General features: G+C 39.0%; 1 protein-coding gene across 1 annotated transcript in view; it reads left to right on the top strand.

The window, feature by feature from the left end:
• Positions 1-25836, top strand: part of UBL3 (ubiquitin like 3) — a 48728-nt gene extending 22892 nt beyond the window's left edge. The window contains exons 2-5 of the mRNA XM_040267446.1: positions 14279-14387; positions 18810-18896; positions 22422-22499; positions 22802-25836. Of these exons, the coding sequence (XP_040123380.1) occupies positions 14279-14387; positions 18810-18896; positions 22422-22499; positions 22802-22854 (327 nt within the window). The 3' untranslated portion in view covers positions 22855-25836. The remainder of the gene's footprint in view (positions 1-14278; positions 14388-18809; positions 18897-22421; positions 22500-22801) is intronic.
• The last annotated feature ends 203 nt before the right edge of the window (positions 25837-26039 follow it).

The following is a 26039-nucleotide window of genomic DNA, read 5'->3' on the forward strand; positions in this document are numbered from 1 at the left end:
CTGAAGAAGTCATAGTGTAGCAACTTCCTTTTCTAATCCTGCTGTAGATAATATTCTTAGCGTTCTCAGCTTTTCTCTTACCTCTAAAAAGAAGTAGAAAGTGTTCTGACTTCGCTGTCAGAATATACAAATTTAAACATTGACCACAGATTTTGAGCATAACTGCCCTTATACAGATTATGTGACGTAAGAACGTTTTCAATAAATAACAATCTTTGAAATCTAAGAAAATTGCCTAAAGATGTAAAAATAGTTCTTGGACAGGGAAATATATTTCAGGTGATTGGCGTTAATGTGGGAAATCATTAGGTTGCTATCTTCCTTTTTTATTGCAAGGAAAAGGAAGAAAATTATGCTTATACCTCAGGTCAGTGAACTAAACAGTTTGTTCTCTTTTTTCCTTTGCTCTGTAATAGGTTAGTAGTTATTTAAATAATTGATGTTAAGTGTCTCTGAATTCCTGTGGTTCACAGATACTATTAACTTTCTCTTCCTGACTGAAGAGGATGTATAGGATAGAATCTTTTTTCCTTTGTCTAAATTTAGACTTCATCATGCATTAGAAAGTTTGTGAGGGTATCTGAACTGGAGGTAAAGTATGGCTATTTTCTTATTTTTTAGTTTTGTTTTGCTGCTTGTTGCCGCCTTTTGTGTTTTTCGATTCTTTATGCAGTTAAGGGTGAAGGGAGAGCTAAAAATAAACATTTGCAAACAGTTCAAGCTAGCAGTTATATTTCTATAATCCTTAAACTGAATAAAAGCAGAAGTTTAAAAACTCTGAATCCAAGTTTCACTGGCATCCCTGGCTTACAGAGAAGGCATTTGGTTGCCATTCACCCAGCTACCTGCTCTTGTCTCAACACTCTGACCTAGTTCTAGATCTGAGTAGGGATTGGCCCCATGTGCAAGTTTTTCCGTACCTGTGGATTTGCACTTGGATGTCACTTTTAACAAACTTGATGATCTTCTGTTGGTTTGGAGATGTTTTTTTCTCCTATGATTACTTTCTGATTGTAGAGTTGGATCACAGGTTGACATTAAAATATCAGAAGCCTCTGGAAACCCTATCCTTTCTAATGTATTTCAACAATTTCATTTATGGCCCTTTCCCTGTTCCTCCCTGAGAGACCCAGTCTCTTACAACCATTACTGAGACTGTCCTTCTCAACACATACCCCCACCCCCAAGGGTGGGGAGGGGACTGAAACGTGAATCGCAAGAGCAAGCCTGAATTACTTAAATCAGATTTTTTAAAAATTCAGTTTCTTCTGCCTCTACACATCTGTCAAACAGGAGATAGAATAAAACAGAGGAACTGAAATTTATTTATTGTAATTTATACTTTTATTCTTAATATTATAGCATACTGAGCTGTTTAGTAGTAGCCTTTCCCCACATTGACATTCAAACTGTAAACTAGAACATGCTTTTGTTCTTTTGTTCTAGAAAGAATAAAACAGACATTAAATTTGTATATTCACCTTCTAGGTCTGATTTAAAAAACTGAAGTGGTTTAGCATTTTGCACTGTAGCTAGGAATTGAACAGTCCTCAGAACAAAATGTCCAGGGATAACATAGCAGCATTGCCCTGGTGTTGTCTTGCTCTTGAGGATTGTTACATGCCCCTAATATAATTTGTGTTCCGTATCTTGAATCAGGACATAACACAGCATGGGATAGATAACCCCTAATTTACCTGTCTGTATAGCGATCTATACAGCAATAGACTGCTGTCTCTATAGCAATCTCTGCTGTGTAGAGTTTAGCTAAGGCCAAGCAAATAACAATGAAGGCCTCTAAACAGCAAATTTTATAACCAAATTGAATTTAGTTATAAGATTTCCAGAGGTCAGCTTTGATGGTATACTTGCTCTTATTTTAGACACAGTTTACAACTGATTATCTCAGCCTGTAGCAAGAGAGAAGCTCTCTGGATAGCCACCACAAGCAACTTCTGTGATAAAATCTCTTTACTGTTAGTTGGTTCTAAAAGTAAATTCTCTAAATTCCATGATTATATTTCATAATTATTTTCTTCAGTACCTTCAGTGCTTTACCTGAGGGGAAGAAGGAGCTCTGTACATAGTAACATACTAACCAACATCGACATAATTAAATAGTACGGATACAGTTGCAGTGTACTTATGGAGTGCTTTTAATAAAGTTAACAAAATGCTTTCATTCCTAGTGTTTAATAGATTTTTTCTTTATGTTTTTAAATTTTTTTGGCTGCATCACGTGGCTTGTGGGATCTCAGTTCCCCAACCAGTGATTGAACCCACAGCCATGACAGTGAAAGCCTGGAATTCTGACGACTAGGCCACTAGGGAACTCTAGATTATTTCTTCTATTTCAGAGAGTCTGCTGGCTTAAAAAAAAAATCCTAAAAAGTGGCAGAATTCCTAGCAAGCATCCTGAAAGTTTGGGGGAAACACCCCTGAGCATCTACCTAATAGATCCTAAAGGCATCATTGTTTGATAAAGGATATTTATAATGGCACCCTGCAGAGACTGGCTACTTGATGTATATTGAAAGATGATAAGCTTATCTCCCTTCATGAGTTGGTCCCAGAAAATAAAGTTAAGAAAGGACTATATGGGTTTCCCCTATTGCCTTAAGTGAGTTTTTCAGACACCTTCCACTGAGTGCTTCTCTCTGTGGATTGGAGTCATTTAATCAGCCTCTGAATGATAAAGACAGTTGTTTGCCCTGGTATGGAACTCATCTAGTAACTTAGATCTCTGTGCAATTCAGGAAGCACGACTTCCTGAGAATTTCCACAAAATGCCAGTAATGTCATCTGAATTTTTGTTTTGGGGTTCTGAGTTGAGAAGGTAGTACATATTTGGGGATTAAATAGTATTCAGAAAACTGAGAATAAAATGAAGATGTTTTTAGCCTCGCAGTGGGTTTCTGGGCCTCCCAAATTTATTCAGGAAATTTCTAACTTGGTAGAGTAGTTTTAACCTTAATATCCTTGATTCCTTTGGTCCACGGCAGATGGGCAGTTCATGATGGTCTCTCAAAGTATGCACGTTTGTGGCTCTGCGGTGTCCAGATGAGAGGATCTCAGGAGCTTGAAGCAGGTGTGTTTAAGAGGTGCTTCCGCTCATCCACTCTGCACCAGATGAACTCTCCTGACCTCTCAGTGTAGGGTAGAGCCTCTCTTTGGGCTGCTGTGCTTGGGCCTGTACTTCTGTGATGGTGCTTGTTGGCTCTGTGTGCCTGCGGATGACACAGGCTTTCTGCTGTAGTGCTGGGTTACCCTGGATTGACATTTCAGTTGCTGTTTTGTTTTGCCCTGGGTTGGGTCAGTTCATGTAGTTTGGGAACTAATAGTAATATTTTAAAAATATTTATTTGCTCAACATTAATTAATGGAAGGATAGACTAATTTTTATACCATTTCCATATTGAAACAAATACAGTTTTGTAAGGGTCAGTTTTCAAAAAGCAGGGTCAATTTTGTATAAAGAATTAGGCACAACATTTCCCAGGTTTTGGGTGTTTTAATTCATAGTTTTTCTAAAGCAAGAATGAATTAGTCACTCAGTCATGTCTGACTTTGCAACTCCGTGGGCTGTAGCCCACCAGGCTCCTCTGTCCTTGGGGTTTCCCAGGCAAGAGTACTGGAGTGGGTTGCCATTTCCATCTCCAGGGAATCTTCCCAAGCTAGGGCTCAAACCCGAATTGGCTGCCTTGGCGGGTGGCTTCTTTACCACTGGGCTGCCTGGGACAGTCTTCCGTGTATCTCATTGGTCGGAACTAGATACATGGCCACTCCTAGCTGCAGTGAAGTTTGGTATAGTTCTGATGTCCTCTTGTGTTAAAGGTTGCTTCTTATACTCTTTATGAGGAAGGAAAGAAATGAACATCGCATGAATCTGTTAGCATTGTGTTTAACTGTTAACGTCACTGCAGAATTGTACTTAGTGGCATTTAAAAAGTGAGGGGTTTACATGCTTCCCGCAGCAAGAAATCTGGATGGTGACCATTTAGGGTTAGTACAGTGGCCTGAGGCTGCTCTCAAGGGACCAGTCTCCTCCTGTCTCTCTGCTCTTCTCTCCTTAGCCTGTGGATTTCCGTCTGGTGGTCTAAAGGTAACTCCAGACATCACATTATGTTCCAGGTGGTGAAGAGATGGAAAGGCAAAAGGCTTTTCCTGAGCAGTGCTGTATTTGAGAAGGGCCTTCCTCCCCAGGTGCTGTAACCTCTGTCCCCCTGACCTGGAGTTGTCAAGGGCCCAGGCGTATATGGTGCTGGCGTTTTGAGTAGCCCTTTCAGGCCCTGATTGTAGAGGCTGGAAACTCACCAGTCTTGGTGGTGCCAGCGCAGGAGCCAGCCTTTCAGACAGAGTGGCTCTGGTCCCTGTGTGTCCTTCGTGCACCTCCCTTTCCTGTGTCGAGAGTTCTCCCTCCTAGTTTGTATTATAAGCAGTGTTAGTTCAAGTAAGGTAAATCGTGTTCTTTAATTGAATTTAAAAATATCTAATTCCTATGTAGGAAACTCATTTTTATAGGAAAAAATGACTGTATTTTCACTTAGTGGGAAATTAAGTAGTTATTAAATATTTACAAAGGTTGTGCACAGAATGGGCTGCATGCCCCGGAACTATTCTAGGTCGTTAGTGATCTGTAGGATATAAATCCAGAAAATGCTTTTCTGTCTTCGTCGTACTTGGCCTCTCAGCAGAACTTAGAATAGGAGCGTGTCTGGTCTTCCCTGACACACTTTTCTCCTGGTTCGCGTGCCCCACATGCACAACCTTCTCATGTTGTCTCCTCAGCTCCCCCCTCAGTTTCCTTTGCCAGCTCTCGATTTGCTTGAAAGTGTTAACTTTCTTTGGAGCTCAGTCTAGGCTCTCATCTTATCTCATCAGCTTATGAGCAGTCAAGGTGATCTTCAGTGGAATTTGAATCCTGCGCCTTGCTGTTTAAAGCTTTTAAATGGTTTCATGGTTCACAGTGAACACTCTGACACCTCCCAGATTGTGTGAGCGGATCCAGCCCCTGTGAGCCCTTCAGCCTCATTTGTGCCTGCCTTCCTCAGCTGCTAGTCTGTCCCTGCACTTGGCAGGTTCTTCCTTTTGTTCCTTGAAGTCGTCATACGTGCTGGTCCACTGCCTGGAGTGTCCTGCTGCCCACTCTTGGCATCTCTGCCTCCTGTTTTAGGTCCTCAGCGAGGCCTTCAGTGAAGCCCCCCTGAAACTCCCTATTCCAGAGTCTTGGCTGTTTCATGGCACCTTCTCACAGGTGATCTTTTGTCCGTTTGCTTCTTTTCATACCCAGTTTGTACATTCAGTTCAGTTCAGTCGCTCAGTCGTGTCCGACTCTTTGCGACCCCATGAATCGCAGCACACCAGGCCTCCCTGTCCATCACCAACTCCTGGAATTCACTCAGACTCACATCCATCGAGTCAGTGATACCATCCAGCCATCTCATCCTCGGTCGTCCCCTTCTCCTCCTGCCCCCAATCCCTCCCAGCATCAGAGTCTTTTCCAATGAGTCAACTCTTCGCATGAGGTAGCCAGAGTACTGGAGTTTCAGCTTTAGCATCATTCCTTCCAAAGAAATCCCAGGGCTGGTCTCCTTCAAAATGGACTGGTTGGATCTCCTTGCAGTCCAAGGGACTCTCAAGAGTCTTCTCCAACACCACAATTCAAAAGCATCAATTCTTCGGCGCTCAGCCTTCTTCACAGTCCAACTCTCACATCCATACATGACCACAGGAAAAACCATAGCCTTGACTAGACGGACCTTAGTCAGCAAAGTAATATCTCTGCTTTTGAATATACTATCTAGGTTGGTCATAACTTTTCTTCCAAGATTTAAGCATCTTTTAATTTCATGGCTGCAGTCACCATCTGCAGTGTTTTTGGAGCCCCCAAAAATAAAGTCTGACACTGTTTCCACTGTATCCCCATCTATTTCCCATGAAGTGATGGGACCGGATGCCATGATCTTCGTTTTCTGAATGTTGAGCTTTAGGCCAACTTTTTCACTCTGCACTTTCACTTGCATAGTAGGTACTAATTTTTTTTTTTTTTTTTTGGCTGAACGCATGGTTAATATCATGGAGAGATTCTTAACATTATTTTGAGAAAAATAAAAATTCTGTAGAGTGTGATCATACTGTGTAAAAAATGCTAATAGTCCTATGGTGGGAATCTGTTTTTTAAAATTAGCTTCTAATGGCAAAGGAAAACTTAAAAACTCTTCTAACTTGCAGTTTTACATCTAAATGGAACTCTAGAGATCATTGAATACAATCACTTCCTCCCTAATCAGGGAACATGGATAATAATATGCTATTTTATGTTTTTACAGAAAGTTTTAGAGTTTACAGAATACTTTAACATACTGTCTCATTTGAGCTTTAAAGTAGATTCTGAGTAGTTAGGGTATTCCCAGTGTGTAAGCCCTTGTCTAGCCACCAGGCACGTGACCTTGGGTAGGTGAGAAAATGAGGGTGGTGTAAGTATCCAGAGGCTTTATATAAATTTTGTGAACTCTGCAGTATGAAACATGTTGGTAGTAGTGGTGTTAGAACGAACAAACCTAGCTCCCAGAACAGTAAAGTGCTGGCACGGTGTCCGGGACGTCACAGCTGGTGAGCTGTCCAGCTGGTAACCAACCTCCGGCTGTGCAGTAAACCGGAGAAATCTCCCTCTTAACTCTGGCAAGATGTTTAGCCTCAGTTAAGCCTCAGTCTGCTCATCTGGAAAATAAAAGATACTATCTGGTTTATACAGTAGTAGTTAGCACAGTTTCTGACACATGCTAAGTAGTCAGTAAATCTTTTTATTGTCACCACCACCAGTAACATCAAGCACGACAAAAATGACCAGAATGGTAGTTTGGTGAGTAGTTTGAGTCTTACAGAGTTGTGAATTCTTTGCTAAATTCTCATTTGAGAAGTAATTCATGTATACAGGTGTGTTTCCAATAGCTGTGCTGCAGCATGGCAAGACTGCTCAGAAGTTTTTGTTTTCCACATATTTTCTAATTGTATATGCTCGGGCTACCTTATTCCGATTTAAATTAACAAAATAATAGCAGTTTAAAGACTGAAAAGTGTGTAGAGCGATTGCAGACATTCAGAGGGCTTTGAAACTTTGGAATAAGGGTTGTTAGTAAGCACGTGGACTGTCAGGCTGCCTCTTCAGTGTTGCCGTGGCTTCTTAGAGACAGCGTCCTGATCATGGTGTCTCTCTCTTCCTGTCTAAGGGCCCCCTGGTGATTTTACTGACGCACTTAGGGAGCATGATTAGTTGGTTCAGTACTTGTAGCATGCCTTCATTAGGAAATTTAATACGTAATGCTGCCGCAGATACCTAATCTGTAAAAAACAACAACAACAAAACAAACTGGCTGATGGTGGGAGGAAGTAGAAGGAAGTAAAGACAGAGAAGGAATCCAAAGAAAGAAAAGTGAAAGTCAGTTGTATCCAACTCTTTGCAACGTCAAGGAGTTCTCCATGCCAGAATACTGGAGTGGGTAGCCTTTCCCTTCTCCAGGGGATCTTCCCAACCCAGGAATTGAACCCAGGTCTCCTGCATTGCAGATGGATTCTTTACCAGCTGAGCCACAAGGGAAGCCCAAGAACACCGGGAGTGGGTAGCCTGTCCCTTCTCCAGAGGATCTTCCGACCCATAATTGAGCCAAGGTCTCCTGCAATCCAACGCTTTGTGATTTCTGCCCTTGAGGAGTTTACAATCTAATTGAAGCCATCTGCTGCTATTGCATTTGCTTTCTGTATTGTAATGCTAAATGTTTTGATGATGCTGGATTTATATTCAGTAACAACTTCAGTAACACACAGGTCTTGTGTTTTTCTAAATGAATAGCCTTGCTGCATTCACCCCTAATGAGGAGCACTCCGTGATTATGTTAATAAACGATAGACGTTCTTAGCTCAGGTGGCATATCCTGCATAGATGCAGACTTGTGTGAGCTGTTTTACTGGCAGTTGTACTGAACGTTATATCCTGACATAGACGCATTTATCATGTTTGCCTTTTTCACTTTCTGCTCATTTTGTGGAGTTTTGCAGCAAAGTAATTTGCCACACAAATCCTGAGTAAAATCATTTATTGTGACTTTAAAATTTAATAAATAATAAGTAATTATATTCAAGTAAGAATTGACGAGTGTTCCAGAGACATCCAGTTATAAATGAGAACCTCACTGTCAGGAGCTCATGAGGTCATGGCTCTCTGGGGCACCACTGAGTGACGGGATCCCTAGTCACAGGTCGACGCGAGCCGTCTGCGAGCTGAATAAGCTTGCGGATCCCGGCGGCTGGGGACAATTGTCGTCTTCATGGCTGCCCAGAATGAGTGCTTCTTGGACAGGAGAGCTGGCTATCTCTTTTGAATAATCAGTTGACTAACAAACATATTGTAAAGAATAGGATGATTTTTTAAATGCCTTGTTCTTTTTTCCCTCTTCAGGGCAACTGTTTTTCTTTTATCACTGTGGTCTGTTGCAGGGCTTGTGTTCCCTGATAATTTTATTTGGGAACTTAAGCTAGAGGACTCTTTGACCTCTCCTTTACCTATTTTTCAGATTAGATGTTTCTACAATTAAAAAATAAGGAATCCCATTGAGTTTTTACTGCTACAGATTTAATAGTTCATGTATATTAGAATATACATCATTTTCATCATTTTAAGTGTTAAAAAGAAGGTAAAGATCTCATAGTTTTAATCCATTTAGCAAATCTCAGTGTACCTTAGTTTATGAGTACATAATGCAAGTAAATTCAGAGACAAGAATCCAGGTGTATTTTCTTAGAAGTTAAAATCTGTTTTCATGAATGCCTTACAACTTCTTCACAAATAGGACTACTCCTTCTTTCCAATAAAAAAGTAGGAATGCTTTCTTGGCTTCTTCGGTTAGATTTTGAAATTCTTCTCTTGCTCTTTGTTTGAAAATGTAGTTTTATCACTTCATCCAGGGTGACTAGGTGCAGGGGAATTTTTTTATGCCACCCCCTCTCAAACATGTGAGCCCGGAGTGTGGGATTGGAGTGGGGCAGCAAGCATTTCAGCCGGAAGGAACAACCTGGATGCAGGCCTTGAGGCAAAGAGCTTGGCAGCCTGAGGCCCTGAAAGAAGGTCCATGTGACTGGGGCATGGTGGGGCGAGAGGGGTTGGGGTGACAGGATAATCATGGAGACCTTGCTGAGGAGTTTGCCCATGCCGCTGGTTACTTGAGCAGGGTGGCACACAGCGGGTATTGGTGGTGGCGGTGCCCTGGGTTCAGCGCTCAGCCTCCCACTTGCTAACATCTCTCCTGTCGTTACCCAGGACTCTGAGATGTGGGTGGTAGCATCAGAGTCCGCTAGACTGAGTACCAACTAGGGGCATGGGTAGTCGCAGTTTTACACACCCTACCCTGGAATCTCCAACTCACAGGTTCTCCTTTCTTTTCTCTTTTATATTCATTTGGCAAACACTTGTTGAGCGCTTTGTAGCCACCCCCTCCTCCACAATCAGTTGTTTGTATGTCTCCTAGCTTCCAGGGTGTGAAATCTCCAGAAGTTTCATGTTAAATATTTTGTAATCAGGCACCAAGCACTGTATCTGTTTCAGAAAATGTCTGAATAAATGAACAACTAAAAGAAAATTTATGAATATGTAATTATCTAAGCACTGCAGTTATTTGAATAATTTGTTTTTAATCAGTCCTGTGTAGAAACATGAACATATTCCTCCTTCGTTCCATTTTTCTTTAACATGCAGTTAACAGAAATTCAAAACATGCCATTTAAGTCCATAGGTCTAGGAAAAAAAAAAAGCTTATCTATTTTCAGCCTCATACCTTAATTAAGTCACTGATAGTTTATATTTTTACTCTAGATCAAGTAGCTATTTTGATACAGGATTATTTCTTAAAAAGCACTATTTACTTTCAGATAAAAATAAGAAAGATAAGTAAAGACAAACATACAATACCGTATACATTTTTAGGAAGTCAAGCTCTTAATTTTTTAAAATAATCTTTTTGAGATAATTATGGATTTACATGGGATAAAAAGAAATAATACAGGGAAATCCCATACACCCTTCACCTAGTTTTTCCTAATGATAGCTAGCATCTTATAACTAGTTCAGTAGCCTCAGGGAATGGACGCTGATAAAATCCACAGGCTTTGTTCGGAGCTCTCCAATTTAGCATGCTCTCATTAGTGTCTGTGCATATGTAGTCCTGTGCAGATTCACAGGCTGCTTACCAGCAGCAGACGTTTCAGTTCCACCCCAAGGATCCCTATTGTCCCTTTATAGAAATAGCCGCTCTCTCTCTTCCCCTCTTCCTAGAACCCGGCCGCCACTGCTCTCCATCTCTTACTTAGTAATTTCAAAAATATTGTATAAATGGAATCATATATACCACGTCGTCTTTTGAATTGACTTTTTTTTCTTAACTCGATATAATCCCCTGAGACAAATTGAGAACTTTTTAAAAGTGATTTGCAAAGAAAGTCTAATCTCTTTCCCACTGGCCGCTTACCTGTCCTTCAGCAAAAACAGGCAGGAATGAGCCCCACAAAGGCGCAGGCAGAGGCCTCCCCTGTGTGCCTCGGGACTCACTCTGCTCCTCAGAGACTCTTGGAGAAGTCAGGAGTTGCCCTTTTGATCAGTGCGTTGATCTCTTTGTGAAAAACAGTCATATTTCTTTCAGAGGGCATGGTCCATCTCCATAATCTCCTGTTTTATTTCCAAAGGCTGTTCCAGTTAATCCCATCTTCCATTCCCCCTCTTTCCTCTTACTTTTTTTCCATCCTGACCTACTCAAAACAAATTGTTGAGTGAATTAAGTTGTAGATAAGATTTCTCCAAATCGATATAATCCAACAAACAGGAATAGCAATCAGTTTGACCGAAAATCTTTAAAAAAAAACAACTTGAAATTACATGCACGAAAGAGCTTCTTTTGTTTCCATTGGCTTTACAGGAAGTGATCATGGTAGTTGTGCTTCACTGATAGTCTTGTTTTGATTTGTTTTGCCTCCAAAGTAATTATAAAATATATATCATTCATTTGGATGGTCTAAGTGCCATCCCTTGGGTGTGTTATTCCGTAATAAGAACTCCATCTCCTACCAAGTCATTCAGAGTCCTGATGAACAGTTTTGTTTTTAGATGAGTATGTATATGAGTATATCACATTTTAAGCTGTAAATAAGAGTGTTGTTTGTAACCCACTGTTGATGTGTTGAGAATCCCAGTACCTCACAAGCAGAGATTCTTTTAAGGTATTTTATAGATTGACTTACCTTGGGTTCAAAGAAGAAAAAAGGTCTTTAATGAAAAAGTATCTAAATAATTAATACTTAATCTTTCTAAAGAAACTAGCTCACATTTGTAGGGATTGCTATACATTTACTGAGAGGAGCTGTAATTGACATTTAAGCTGAATAAGCATGATAGATTCTACCTATAATGTGCTTGCTTAGTTGCTCAGTGGTATTCGACTCTTTGCGACCCCATGGACTGTAGCCCACCAGGTTCCTCTGTCTATGGGAGTTTTCAGGCAAGAACACTGGAGTGGGTTGTCATTTTCTTCTCCAGAGGATCTTCCTGACCCAGGAATCAAACCTACATCTCCTTTGTCTTCTGCATTGCCCTCTTTACCCGCTCAGGAAATCCTAACTATACTATAAGAACAATTAACTACTGACCAACTTATATAGCTAGATGTTTGGATGATTGCTTCAAGATTTACTCTTTTTTTTTTTTTCTCAATTTGTAGGTCAAAGCCACTTTCAAACTGTACCATGAATTATAAACTTAATTTCTGTGGCCACCCAAGTATAAGTGTATAAAGCAGACCAGCGTGAGTAAATTGAGAGTATATGTGTCAAACTGAAAAGTTCATGTCCACCTGTAAACATTTAAAACAAAAGTTAACTGTGTCAGGCACATCTACAGGCCAAAAGTTTTCAACATTCTGATCCTCTTGATAAACATAAATTTGTTAGACCGTTGATTTTGAAATGTGAAAGAGCTTATTAGTGACAGTGATTGTATCAGGTTTAAAATAGGAAAAGCCGAGAACTTCGCAGCATGAATGCAGTTAGCATTATGTATTTATGAGGTGGAGGTGTGTGTTTTATCTTTTGTTTAATACATTGTGGATGTCTTCCCACATCAAATCATATAGGTCTATATCTCATGTCATTTAATGATTGTAGGAAGCTTCCATGATAGGGATGCACTGTCATTTATTTCTCCATCTTCTTGCTGATGGATATTAGGGAAAATTTAAAGTATGTGTCAGTGTGACCTTTGTGGAGAATAATGGTTAAGTCCTCTTCTCCTATTTTCTTCGTTATTTTAAAATATTATAACTTGACTAAAAGCTCAGTAGAAATTAATTTTTAACTTAAAAGTTGATCCCAGGAAATAGTAGCTTCCTATCATTTACATAACTCTTAGGAAGGCTGGATTTAATTATATTTCTTTCTGAGTGAAGCAGACATGTGGCTGACCCATTTTGAAGGGCATAATTTCTTGGGCATTAATGGCTGAAGGGCCCTTCTGCAGTAGTTTGAAGCTATTAAAAGATTCCTTGTAAGTTCAAAGCAAATAGATATTTACCCATATTCACACATAAAGAGACAATGTTGAATAGTTATGTATGTGTGAGAACTAAAATTCACACTGTGTTATGTAGACAGTAGGCTCCTTGCTTTAGCAGTCACTCATCACTTATTTGTTGTGGGAAAGAAAGAAGGTGGTGCTTTCTTACAACTGAATCATTATTATAAATCCTTCCTTGAATTTTATTCTAATGCAACTTACGGTTCCTGGATCAAATTACTTCTTTCCAACAGTGTTGTTTCATCAGACCTCTTCCTGTATTAAGTTCTTTGGTATGATTTCATTTTATTTAGGAAAGGCAGCAAAAAATTCTCACAGGTCATATCAAAAGGGCTTTTCACCTGACTTCTTTTATCTTTTGAAATACTTTAAAAATTGAGATAATAGGGTACATAGCAGTTAGAATACAGATTCTAATTTGGAACCTGATTCTCCTCCATCTGCTATGAAAATCCAGTTACATCCCGTTGAATGCAGAGGTGGGTGTGTGTAGCATTTTGTGAGAGGAGGTATTTTATAAATGTCAGTACCTTCTCTAAGTGGCGATTTTGAGGTGCTGGGAATAGCAGTGGCCGTGGTGGTGGCGGATGGTCAATGAGTGACTGGTATCTTGGTGGTGCTGCAGCAGATTCCAGTTTATTCACTGTAGACTTTGTCATCTTACAGGTTTACTGGGGTTTTATAATAATAGAAAGATGCTAGTAACTGAGGAGGAGAGCTTGGGTGACCTGGTGCATTGGCAGTCTAGTCTCTGTGCTCTGTTTGTAGAGAAGCTGGGCTCTGGCTGTACCCTTCTTTTTAGGAAGGTGTTATTTCCTCTAACAGGCCTTGTAGGTATAGAAAACCTCACCTGTATATCTATAACTTATAAGGGAGATGAATGGATATTGTTGTTGAAAAAAATTGTTAATTATGGACAAAGATAAAAATTTTAAAGTGAACATTTTGGAAACTGTATTAAGAATGGTATAAGCAAATATATATTGGCTTGGAACTGTAAATCCAGTGGCTCTCAAAAATGTTAATTCAACTGTCCATCTTAGGTTTTCCACTGAGGGTGAATCTGTGTTCTTTGTTACACAGAGCTCCACGAAAATGAATGATCGTGTAATTGGGATTAAAGGAACTACTGTTATTGACTCTTCCAATTAACTCTAATAAAGTTCTTCAAAATCAGTTTCTGGTTAATTTGTTTAGGTTTGAATGATTTTTATAGGATAAAAAGTTGTATATAGTTTATTTTTTCTGTTCCTTTTTTCTAAGAAGCATATTAACAACTGAATATTTTTTCCTATTTAGTGATGTGATCTGCAGGGTAACAACTTGTATTAGCTGTTCAATGGAAAATGTGTCTTTGATAGTTATAGTGATAACCTGTACAGTCCAGTTCTGAACATTGCTGAAGTAAATTTAAAAGCGTAATGAATTTTGCTTTCCCTTTGTTCATTTATATGGTAAATATATCCTCACACACACACACACACACATGTATTAAATGAAAATAAAATCATGTCTCAAATTCCAGACCTTTAAAAGAATCTTTTCAGAATTTAAGTAAGTAAAAAACAGAAAATGACATTAGTAATAATTGAGAATGTGACTGAAATGAAAAGTCGTTATTTTACTTTAAAAATGTTAAGACTTTAAAAGAATCATATCTTCTTTCAGATAAACTTGCGCCTCATCTTGGTAAGCGGGAAAACGAAAGAGTTCCTATTTTCTCCTAATGATTCTGCTTCTGACATCGCAAAGCACGTGTATGACAACTGGCCGATGGGTGAGTGGTGGTTTTCTCTTGAGAATGAATAATGTTGATTCTTTATGCCCTGCCTTGTTTCACAGACATTTTGAAAAAGTTGTAAGTGAAATACAAGAAAACAAGCGAATGATTGAGGGTACAAGGCTTAAAGTTGAAGGGGCTGCCGCATCCCTGCTGGGTTTGGCCTTTCATCTCCCTCACTGCCGAATGGTAAAGGAGCCTGGGCATCAGGTCGCTGGGTGGCCTTACAGCTGTTTTAATGTAAAAGAAAATTATCTTTTAAAGGAAAATACAAGGTAGCTAACACACACACACACACACACACACACATTCATATCAGTAACTCTTTACATCAAAGCACAAAGTAAAAACAAAGAAAAACTATCTTTAACAAATTATAACACATTTTTTTTTATTTTTGGTCTATTCTGTACACAACCTGCATTTGACAGAAAGTGAATATCTCATTCATGTCACTTCCTGTGTTTTCTGAACTACTACAAGGTGAAGAAGGTATAAAATCCATGTATGCTTTGCATTTTCAAGCCAATATCCATGACAGAATTTTGGAGTGTGTGCGTTTGTGTGTTTGTGTGTGTGTGTGTGAGAGAGAGAGATCCTTTCTCTGGTTCTTTTCCATGTAATAAGACCCGTGCCATCCTCAAACAAGTCTTCAGCTTATGCTCTTCCTATGAAGCTAACCCAGGTCATTTTGATCCTCTTAATTGCATATACCTAGTGTGATACGACTGTTTGTGCTGATTTCACTAATTTTACTGGACTTCGCTGATGGCTCAGATGGTAAAGAATCCACCTGCAGTGCGGGAGACCTGGATTCGATCCCTGGGTTGGAAAGATCCCCTGGAGAAAGGAAAGGCTACCCGCTCCAGTGTTCTGGCCTGGAGAATCCCATGGACAGAGGAGCTAACCAAAACAGTTTGTACTTTTAAAGCACAAGACTTGTATTAACAAAGAACACAGTGTATGCAAAATGAATCAATTAGATCAGTGCTGCTCAACCGAAAATAATGTTACATGGAACTCTTTTAGAAGAAAGTCTCTAATCCTTATTAACTTCTGTACGACCATAAAACTAAAACAGATCTACAGAGAAAATGCAAATATAGCTCTAAAACCAGTAATGTTCAAATTAACAACTTTAATGTGCCACATGGCATATTTTTGCTAAAACTCATTCACTGCTTGCCCCATGGATATGGTACTGTGGAATATGGCGTGCCTCTTCGCCCACTGGCTGTACGAGAACCCAGTTATGTGTGGATTTACCACAGACCCTTCATTCGCACAGTGTACCAAATTGTCATTCAGCCTTCACTGACAGGAACGTGTCATTTATGTATTAAGTCGACCTTTGTTCTTTTCTTGTTAACCTCTTGACAATTAAAGAAGTATTGCTTGGTACCAGTACAGTCATAAGCTTAAACTCATATATGAGCACGAAAGTCCCAAGGCTGTACTTGGTTGTAAGGTAATAATTTGAATTATCTAGATAATCTCATCCAGGTTATCATTAAAATGAAAACACAATCTAAAAACTCTTGATGAGGACTTTCAGACCCAAAGAACCTGTCTTAGGGATTCATAGACCTGAGTTTAAGAAAAAGTGCTTTAGACAAATACTTTGAAATGACTGGGTCTTTCTTCTTGCTGATAACCAAGGAACAAGTCAATACTAGCTCCTGAATCAGATACTGGAGCTAAAAGTCATAGATAAGGAATTTCAGAAGAGCTGAAGTAATTAAACTTAGAATACTGGATTGTCTTCACAGCCAGGCAGGATAGATAAGTAAGACTGTGAAAAGCATTTTCAAATGTCTGAGAGTGATGTTGTTTATTTAGTGGCTAAGTTGTATCCAACTCTGAGACCCCATGGACTGCAGCGTGCAGAGCTTCCCTGTCTTTCACTATCTCCCAGAGTCTGCTCAAACTCATGTCCATTGATTCATTGATGCCCTCTGACCATCTCATCCTCTGTTGCCTCCTTCTTCTCCTGCCCTCAATCTTTCCGAGCATCAGGGTCTTTTCCAGTGAATTAGCTTTTTGCATCAGGTGCCAAAGTATTGAAGCTTCAGCTTCAGCATCAGTCCAGTGAATAGTCAGGACTGATTTCCTCTAGGATGGACTGGTTGAATCTCCTTTCAGTCCGAGGGACTTTAAAGAGTCTTCTCCAAATCCAAAGTTCAAAAGCATCAATTCTTTGACGCTCAGCTCCTTCATAGTCCAACTCTCACATCCATGTATGACTACTAGAAAAACCATAGCTTTAACTATATGGACCTTTGTCAGCTAAGTGATGCCTCTGCTTTTTAATATGCTGTCTAGGATCGTCATAGCTTTTCTTCCAAGGAGCAAGTGTCTTTTTATTTCATGGCTGCAGTCACCATCTGCAGTGATTTTGGAGTCCAAGAAAATAAAGTCTGTCATTGTTTCTATTGTTTCCCCATCTATTTGCCATGAAATTATGGGAGTGGATGCCATGATCCCTAGTTATATTTCTCCTGGCATTCTTGATTCCAGCTTGTGCTTCATCCAGCCCAGCATTTTACATGATGTACTCTGCATATAAGTTAAATAAGCAAGGTGGCAGTATACAGCCTTGATGTAAAATCCTTTCCCAATTTGGAACCAATCTGTTGTTCCATGTCCAGGTTCTAACTGTTGCTTCTTGACCTGCATACAGGTTTCTCAGAAGGGAGGCAGGTAAGGTGGTCTGGTATTCCCATCCCTTTAAGAATTTTCCATAATTTGTTGTGATTTACAGAGTTAAAGGCTTTAGCATAATCAGTGAAGCAGAAATAGATGTTTTTCTGGAATCTCTTGCTTTTTCTATGATCCAGTGGATGTTGGCAGTTTGATCTCCTGTTCCTCTGCCATTTCTAAATCCAGCTTGTATGTCTGGGAGTTCTCAGTTCACCTATTGTTGAAACCTAACTTGAAGGATTTTGAGCATTACCTTGCTAGCATGTGAAATGAGTGCAATTATGCGATAGTTTGAACATTCTTTGGTATTGCCCTTTTTGGGGATTGGAGTGAAAATTGACCTTTTCCAGTCCTGTGGCCACTGCTGAGTTTTCCTGATTTATTGACACAGTGAACAATGCTAAAGGAAATATTCTACTCACAGTAATCTTGGGTGTGATGAATTCAAAGTAATCCATACCAAAGTGTTAACAACTTATTTGGTCTTCCTTCTGGAGGAGAGGGGCCTGGAACCATGGGAGTCAGAGGGCACTGAAGGGGGATGGCCGGGGGAGAGGCTGGGGGCGGGGCTGGTGCTCATCTCTCCTTTCCCGCCATGCTGAGTCACCGACAGGCACTGGTGGTATCAAACTCACTCCATCATCTTGAACAGTCAAAACAAGGCAAAAGGGAGAGCCCTCCACTCACCTCCTTTATCTTCTGTCACTTGCTCTTGGGAGTGTTTTAAACTAGTTTTTGTGTTAACAGTTACCTCATGAAAGCAGGAATTTCTGTAGGAAACACACACATGATGCTAGAATTCTTAAGAAAGGTGATGATGGAATTCTCAAATCTCTATCAAAATCACAACTTTAAATTCTGTATCTACAAGGTAGTGAAAATTACTGACCCCATACTTTGTCATGATACAGTGTCAGGCCACTATTTTGACAGAATCTTATTCCGTATTTTACCAGAATAGGGTAAGTTATACTCTAAACTGAAGTATTCTGTTATCCATTCTGCACACCAGTTGCCTTTCGATTGTCTTTGTACATTATCCTAGATTTCATACTTGTATAGTACCTTGTGATATCTGTTGCTTTTCAAGTTCATTCTGAGAATTTTGAGTAAAGTGAACTAAAATTGTATCTTCTGTAATGTTTATCAGTTGGCTTAAAAGCAATAAAGTTATCCACATTATGAAAAAGTAGGCACTGTTCTGCTTTTTAAAATTTTAATTTTCTAGTTACTGAGGTATAATTTTTTTTTTGTTATACTCTTTACCAGTATACTAATGCTTTTAAAAATCTTTGTTAAACCTACTGTTTCCAGCCTCAAATACATGTTTTAACAGGTACAGATACTGGAATATTGCGATGTTTTCTGTTATTTTGATAATTAAAATTAATTTTCAACTGACTTCTTTTTAAAAGACTCTTTAAAGTCTAGGATTAGACTTTCCCCAACTCATTTGTTTTAGTTTTTAAACTTCAGGACTGTGTTCGGGCACATTTTAGTGTTCTTTAAGAAGCAAAGACTAATCTTAAGCAGGTCCTGCTGTGTAGTGAGAAGCAGTGAGAACAGTGCTTGCGAGACTCGTGATTATTCCAGTTAGCAGGAAGCTCCAGGTGTCTTCTGTGATACTCTTCATCTGAATGGGATCGGAATTTTAGAACAATGTGATAATGCCTTAATTTTATGTTGAAATGCACCGAACAATTCCTTGGTTCTTTTCAGACTGGGAAGAAGAGCAGGTCAGCAGTCCAAATATTCTACGCCTTATTTATCAAGGAAGATTTCTGCACGGAAATGTCACATTAGGAGGTAATGGTCACCTTTGTAATGGGACTTAGTGCCTATCTCGCAGCAGCATCACTCATTTGTTTGTTTAGATGCTCATGTCTGGTTTTGCTAAAAACATACAATTTCAAACTCTATGAATTTTGCCTAGTTTTTGGTATGTCTACATTTTTGCATTTTGCATTCTAATTTCAGCTCTATGCTTAAGTGTTTACCACCTTGTAAAATAAACTCTTAAGCCATTAGAGATGGGAATCCACACTTATTATTTTATAAATGTAGTTTAATTTTACTTCTGGATAATATAATTTAGATGTCATATTTTTAAGTTAAATCCAGACACAAACTCGGCAAAGTTTATGATGGTGGATTTTCAGATATAATATTGAAGGGATGTTTTTCATTTTGACTGGAATTGATGTAATTGCTAATCGTGCAGAAATACAGTTGAGTGAGTCATGTTAGAGAACCAGTGAAGCGTAGCGACTGGAAGAGCAGACCTTAGAGCCAGGTTGTCCATGTTGGAACTCAGCTGCACTGCTCACTGGCTCCATGAGCTCGAGCCAGTTCCTTGCCTGCTGTCTGTCCTAGTCCTGTGGTCTCCTCATCAGCAAGGTAGAATAACCGTAGTGCCTCAGAACAGTGCTTGGCCCCTATTACACACTGTGTTGTTATTACTGCTCTTCATGTGTGAATGAAGAGACGTGGCTCAATAGTGCCCCCTCATGGGGGTGCATTTTCTAACGCGAGCAGAATTTGGTTTTAAGTACAAGTATTTCACATACATTATAATTATCAATAGAAATTTGTAGGCAGAGGAAGTGATCTACCTTAATGTATCTTTGTATACATATAGTCATGAGTTTTTTCCTCTAAACCTAACAATTGAAATGTTTAATCCGATCTTCCTTCAAGGTAGGCTCTTTTCATTCATTCACTCGGTCATTCAGCATCTGTTCATTTCTTATGTGACAACAGTGCTAAACAGTTAAAGATACAGGATTGAAAAACATAGAGTCTTTTCCTTCAAGGTACTCTGGTATTAGATATTAGAAGCAGATAAAATTCACTGTTAAAATACTGTGTGACGAGGGCTGGAGTAGATGAATGCAAGTGATTATTATGACAGATAGATAGAACGTTTCAGTATGTAATTACAAGTGTTGTCCATGGCTGTTCAGTGAATTTCACATTCATTGAAAGTGGGACCCCGTATTTTAGTCTTTCTTTGATTATCTGTGCCTCAAGTAACTCTTGGAATGTCACTGGGAGACGTGGCCTGAATTAACCTATTGACTCCACTAGTGTGTCTTGAGACTCCACTTCCCTTTAAGTGTTGACCTGTGTGAGCATTTTCTCACCTACTTAATTTAATTACCTCTCTGTTATGGCTTTAAAGCTCCAACTTCATGTTAAAGATCATAGAATTTGTGTTAAAATCAAATCATTGATTGTTTTTTGGAATTTATTTTTGAATGATTGATAGATTGACTTACATTATTACTATGTTGCTGTCAATCTTTTCAAAACCAAACCATCTCTCTGGTCTTGTGATTTAGACAAATAACATGAGAGTATAACCTGGATCCTCTAAGTTGCTCAGTAAATCTGGGTAATGACATTCACTCCTTGGGGGGTTTTGGTTACTGTCTTTCTTTGTCTCCTATATTCTTGAATGTGAGTAATGAGGAGACAGTGCACAGGGTCACACAGTTGAATGGCCAGCGTGGAGCAGGCCTGGGCATGCTCTACACGGCTTGAGGGTTGCTCTGTACTGTAACCCTGCCACCCCGTGGGTGTTGGAATCTTCCTTTAAATGCAGATTTCTGCTCACCCAGTCCCCCCTTCCATCTCCCTCTCTGCTAGGGGTGTGTCGCCCCCAGTGGCTCCTGTGTGAAGCGTGCACTGCCATACAGAAGGCAGAGCCCCCACAGTGAAGGAGAGAGGGCGTCTCAGGTCTCGTATCCCCCTTCCTTTTTCTCCTCTGATACCATTAGTGTCAGTGTCTGCTCTTTCGAATTAAAATTCAGGTGGAGAAGAAACTGTGCCCATTAATCAGATGTGTAGCCTAAATCGGTAAGCCCCTCAGCAGCTTCCTAGGCCTGACCACAATGTTTCTCCACATTTGCATCTCAGTTTGCACACCTGTTCTCTGAGACCCATTTTTCTTGCTGCTCAGAAAGATGATAATGGTGATTGCAATAAAATTTATGGGGTGCTTCTTTGGGCCAAGCCCTGAGGTAGGCACTTCCCTGGACTGTTTCTTTTAATCGATACAGTGGTAAGGTCCGGGTGCTTGAATTTGTCTCCCAGTTTGGGTGGGGGAAACTGAGGCATCAGGAGGAGGCAGATAGCACTCAGAACCCATCTCACAGTGAGTGAGTGGCAGGATGTGCGCTTACTGCAGGGCTGGCTGCCTGCGGTCAGGAAGCGGTGTGAGAGTGGTCCACAGCTTGCTGTGTGGACTTTGCAAATTCAGTCAGGCTTTCCCAGTACTTTTAGTGAAATGTTTGGTAGTAGAAAATTTTGTTTGCGTTTCAGTCTTGAAGCAGGCCCAGGAGATTATCCAGTAAGGGCACTCCTCTTGTTTCAGCCTACTGTGTATTTGGGGGCCGTTACGCTTCACTTCAACTTTGGAAGTTAAGAGAATAGACCAGATAGTGGCTGGCTGGCATTAAATAAGATGGAAAGTCACCTTGATCATATGAAATATTAGGAATATTGAATTTTATTAGGGCTCTTCTTAACCATCATCCTATAGGGAAGATTTAAACAGCGGGTAGCAGGAGGACCGAGCTTGTTGGGTACTGATCTGAGCCTGCCTTTAATTCCAAGTGAGGGGAGTAGATTGAAACTCAGAACTAGAACATTGCAGCTGCAGAAACAACTCCAGGCTATAGCTCCACTGTCTGCTTCTCATTTTATACACGGAATGACAAAGGGATTTACTTTGTATAACTGGTTCATAGATACATGGGTGTATTATGTTACTCTATTTCTGAACTATTTCATAATAAAAATTGTTACTTATAAATGAGAAAAACCTTTTAAAGCCTAGATTAGAAAACAGTGATTACTAATAATGCCAAACAGTGATTCGTTTATTTAAAATAACCTTTTAAAGAAAATTGTTTTCTAATAGAAGAATATAAGGTTGAAAATAATAAAATTATTATTATTATGTTTAAAATCATTAATATGTCATTTCTTCTATTTCTACATTGTGGTGACCTCTTTAATGCAGGAATTTTATTAGGTGACTAAATAAAATTAGATTAAGCAATTATGTATTTTCTCTTTCCCCTTCCTTACACAATATGTTTTTATATGTCAAACTAATAGTCATAGCTAAATAATTTCTGAATTATAAAAATTGCTTCTGATAATATTAACCTAATTTCATTATGTAATAAATGCTGTATCCGGTAAGAAGTGCTATCTGTTGAGGAAGTCATACAGAAAGCAGTCAATTTTTAAAGTGGTCTCAATTCTGGTGAGTGATTCCAATAGGTTGATGTATGTGTAACAAACTGTCTTCTTTTCACACAGCATTAAAGCTTCCTTTTGGCAAAACAACAGTGATGCATTTGGTGGCCAGAGAGACCTTGCCAGAGCCAAACTCCCAAGGTGAGCTGTGTGCTGGGAGCTTCCTGCCTTGCACCCCAGAGGCAGGCATTCACAAATGGCTCCAGTCCTCTTGGACATTCTGAGGAAAGGATGTTTTCATTGTGTATGGTCAGAGCTTGCTAAGCAGATAACCAGGCATTTTGGAAACAGGCTAAAACTAAAAGGGTATTTATTATAGCCTTTTAATTTAAAAAAATGCCAACATTAAGCAAAAAAAGAAAAATCCCTGTTTCTTATTATGCTGGAATCCCTCTGCTTCCCCCAAGCATCTTTATAAACAAGGCTTCTCTTCACTTCCCTAGGTCAGAGGAATCGTGAAAAGACTGGAGAGAGTAACTGTTGTGTCATCCTGTAAGCGGTCTACCTGGCACGTGTGGCATGGTCTTTGTCTTTCATGCTGCCGGGCCAAGGGTGACCCGGCATCGCTTCAGAACCTTCAGGAAGCGTCTGCCTGTAGACCCATGGACCTCAACCACCACGTGGACACTGTCATCTTCTCTCATGAAAGTAAAAAGAACCAAGGACATTTTTCACTATGACTTTTTATTTCTAGTAGTTTTGTTTATGTTAAGCAGTTTTTAAATATAAATATAAATTGATTTTTGAATGCAAGTCAATCTCCAGGGGAAAAGTTAACAAGTGATTTTTTCATAGCAGAAACCATTTTCCTGCCACAAAAGTTTTCACCAGAACTAACAAATCAAGTGTTCCAAATACAATTTTGCACTAAAAACGATTGACAATTATTTTCTTCATCAGAATTTATAACATGGTTTATGGTACCTAGAAATACTCATATGTGCAAATCCACACTGGAGGACACTCAGCAATTAATGAAGTTAATTGCTGGGCCAACATGAGAGGAAAAAATAGAAAAGAAACTAAAATGTTGGGTGAATTCTACCGAAGTCAGCATGGCGGCTGCACTGGCACAGAATCCTGCCCTGAGCGCGGCTATTCTCACTGCAACAAATGAAAAGACACAATGTGCCTGTTGTTGGAAGTGCTCAGCAGAGGGCTTGTGAAACTAGTTGTTTTTCCTTCACACGTGCACTCCAGTCAGATTGACTGGAGGCTTGTTCACACAGCACAAGAGGGAGCGCGCGCGTCTTAGCCTTAACGCGGGGGGGAGTTCCAGTCACTCGTAGATTTCCATGATTGCACAGAAATATTAGAAAACCTCATTGATTCACCACTTTTATGTATTTGAATATCAGCAAATTCAATTTTTCCGTAATTATTGCTCATCTCTGTGTCCCGTGTCATACTTACTCATTAATGAGAGCTCAAATGAATTCTTAAAATTAAAAATTCTCCATAGGACTAATTTTGTTTCCTTATGTAGTTTGCCTTGGGTATTAGTGCTTGCAATTGTATTAAAATCAAAAGCTGATTTTCAAGGCATACTTGATTAGGGATGCCATTCTTTTGTTTTGTACCGATAATTTAAAAATTGATATGCTAAAAACAATTTGCACAGCACTAAAGCATGAGCTAGTTTCATCTAAACCTGTAAAAAAAATATACAAGATTTTATATTTTTTCCCTGGGAAGAAATTCTTCCTGGGTGAAATTGCGAATATGTGTAGAATATATTTAATAAAAACCTCATAAAATACCTAACTATAGAACTTAAATATAGATTGGCGTGTAGTATATAGAACAATATTCCATATAAATAACTCTAGCCTTTATAAAAATGAAGTTGCAGGCTGACGTAATGTTCTGTACTGAAACGAGTGTCCACGGCCCTTACAAGCAGTAAGTGTAAATGGTTTCAGTCAGCTTCGTTTAAAGGTAATCAGGTTATTTTATTCATTGTTAATGCTTTGATGAAAAGGCTTTATATGCAGTAGATCTACAAAAATATTGTTCATACTGATCAGAATTAAATTTGTATAGAGCAGAGTTTTAAAATGAATGTAAATAGCACTAAACATTTTCTTTCTGCAACCTGTACTTATAGATTCTTTCTGTACACTAAATAAAAAAATATCATAGTGCATTTTGGTGGTAATTTTAAAGGTCTTTGATTAGGTTGATAGTTGTTTAAGTACTGTCTCATCCATGTTATAATTGTTCAATTTTTATTTCTGAATCTTTAAGAAAATTTGTTGAATATTCTGTTGTTAGTTTTGGGAGGATTCCCAGTGTATCTCTGATATTTAACCTGGTTAATTTGTGCACAGTCATGACAATGGGTAGAATTACGTAGTCTCTGTTATCACTAAGATGTTCTATTCAAGAGATGTTAAATATTTATATGCTTTGTTGACTGGCTCAAATGTGAATTCTGTTAGTGTTGACTAAAGAAGAATCTGGTAGTTACTTAATTGGGCAGTTAAGCCATTTATGGCTGTATTCTTTCCTAATATAAACTACTAGTAATTATTTTTAATACCTATTTTAATTCTAATTATTCTTCTGTTTTTCCAAAGTTAAAGAGTATCAGTTAAATTATGATTGAAATTTTATGATGGCTAACCACATTCCCTATTGGTTTTCTATGTATTTTTCTGTGTGTTCCCATGTTATAAATTTCCCTTCGCAAGACTGCAATTTGGAGTTTGCAAAATGGATAAACTAGATCATTAGTAGAGAAAGAAATGTGTCATTTAATACCTAATATCATTGTTGTGCAAAATGAAAAAATAATAAAAATAGCAGTAAAATTATATACTGAAAACACCAAAAATGTAGATGCCTTAATAGTGTATACATGAAAATACTCAACTGTCCCTTTTTAAAATAGTTCTTTGGACTGCTTGATGGTTAAAATCAATACCACATCCCAGTGAAGATCCCTCTGCCAGAAACAGTAGCTCACTCACCGAAAGGTGAGGGCTGCAGAGGTTCAGTCCTGTGAACACAGCCTGAGTTACGGGCCTGTGACCCTCCTAGCACTTGGTATTTAATTCCTGTCTTTTACCGAAATTGTCCTGGATTTTAAGCATTCTGGGAAAGGCAAAGCTTTTCTTCTTTATTAAAACCTCAGCATGTCTCCTTGATCTGACTTATTTACTTTCTCTTCAAGATAAATTATTTCTTATGAGAAGTATAGTATCTGACATCATCACTGACATTAAATGAGGTTTCCTCATAACAGACATTTATCCTTAGTTTTATGTCATCTTGACCAATGTTACAGTAATTTCTGTTAGCTGATTGTGGTATACTATGTTTAATGTGAAAAGAAATTAAAACTTTCTTCATCTGTTGTAGAATATTTCTCTTTTAAATGACTTCTGTTCATAATTTTGGTGTAAAAATTTTGTGTCTCCACTATCTTCCTCTTTTTTTCTTTCAGTTTATTTCATTACATTCTTCAGTAAAATCAGTATTGTGTCAGCCCTTTATTCTTCTGTGTTACCTAAACCAAAGGGAAAGTGATCAAGTAAGACTGAGTATGCCTTCACACTGTCCTTATTGGTAACTGTCACAAGCCTTTCTCAATTTTTTTTCCCATTATTAGTTTGTGATATAGTCACTGGTTAGCCAAACCAGGTGATTGGGGGTGGGAGGAGGGCTTGAAGGAGCATG

The sequence above is a fragment of the Oryx dammah genome, unplaced genomic scaffold (genome assembly GCF_014754425.2).
Source record: "Oryx dammah isolate SB20612 unplaced genomic scaffold, SCBI_Odam_1.1 HiC_scaffold_24, whole genome shotgun sequence".
Classification (NCBI taxonomy): Eukaryota; Metazoa; Chordata; class Mammalia; order Artiodactyla; family Bovidae; genus Oryx; species Oryx dammah.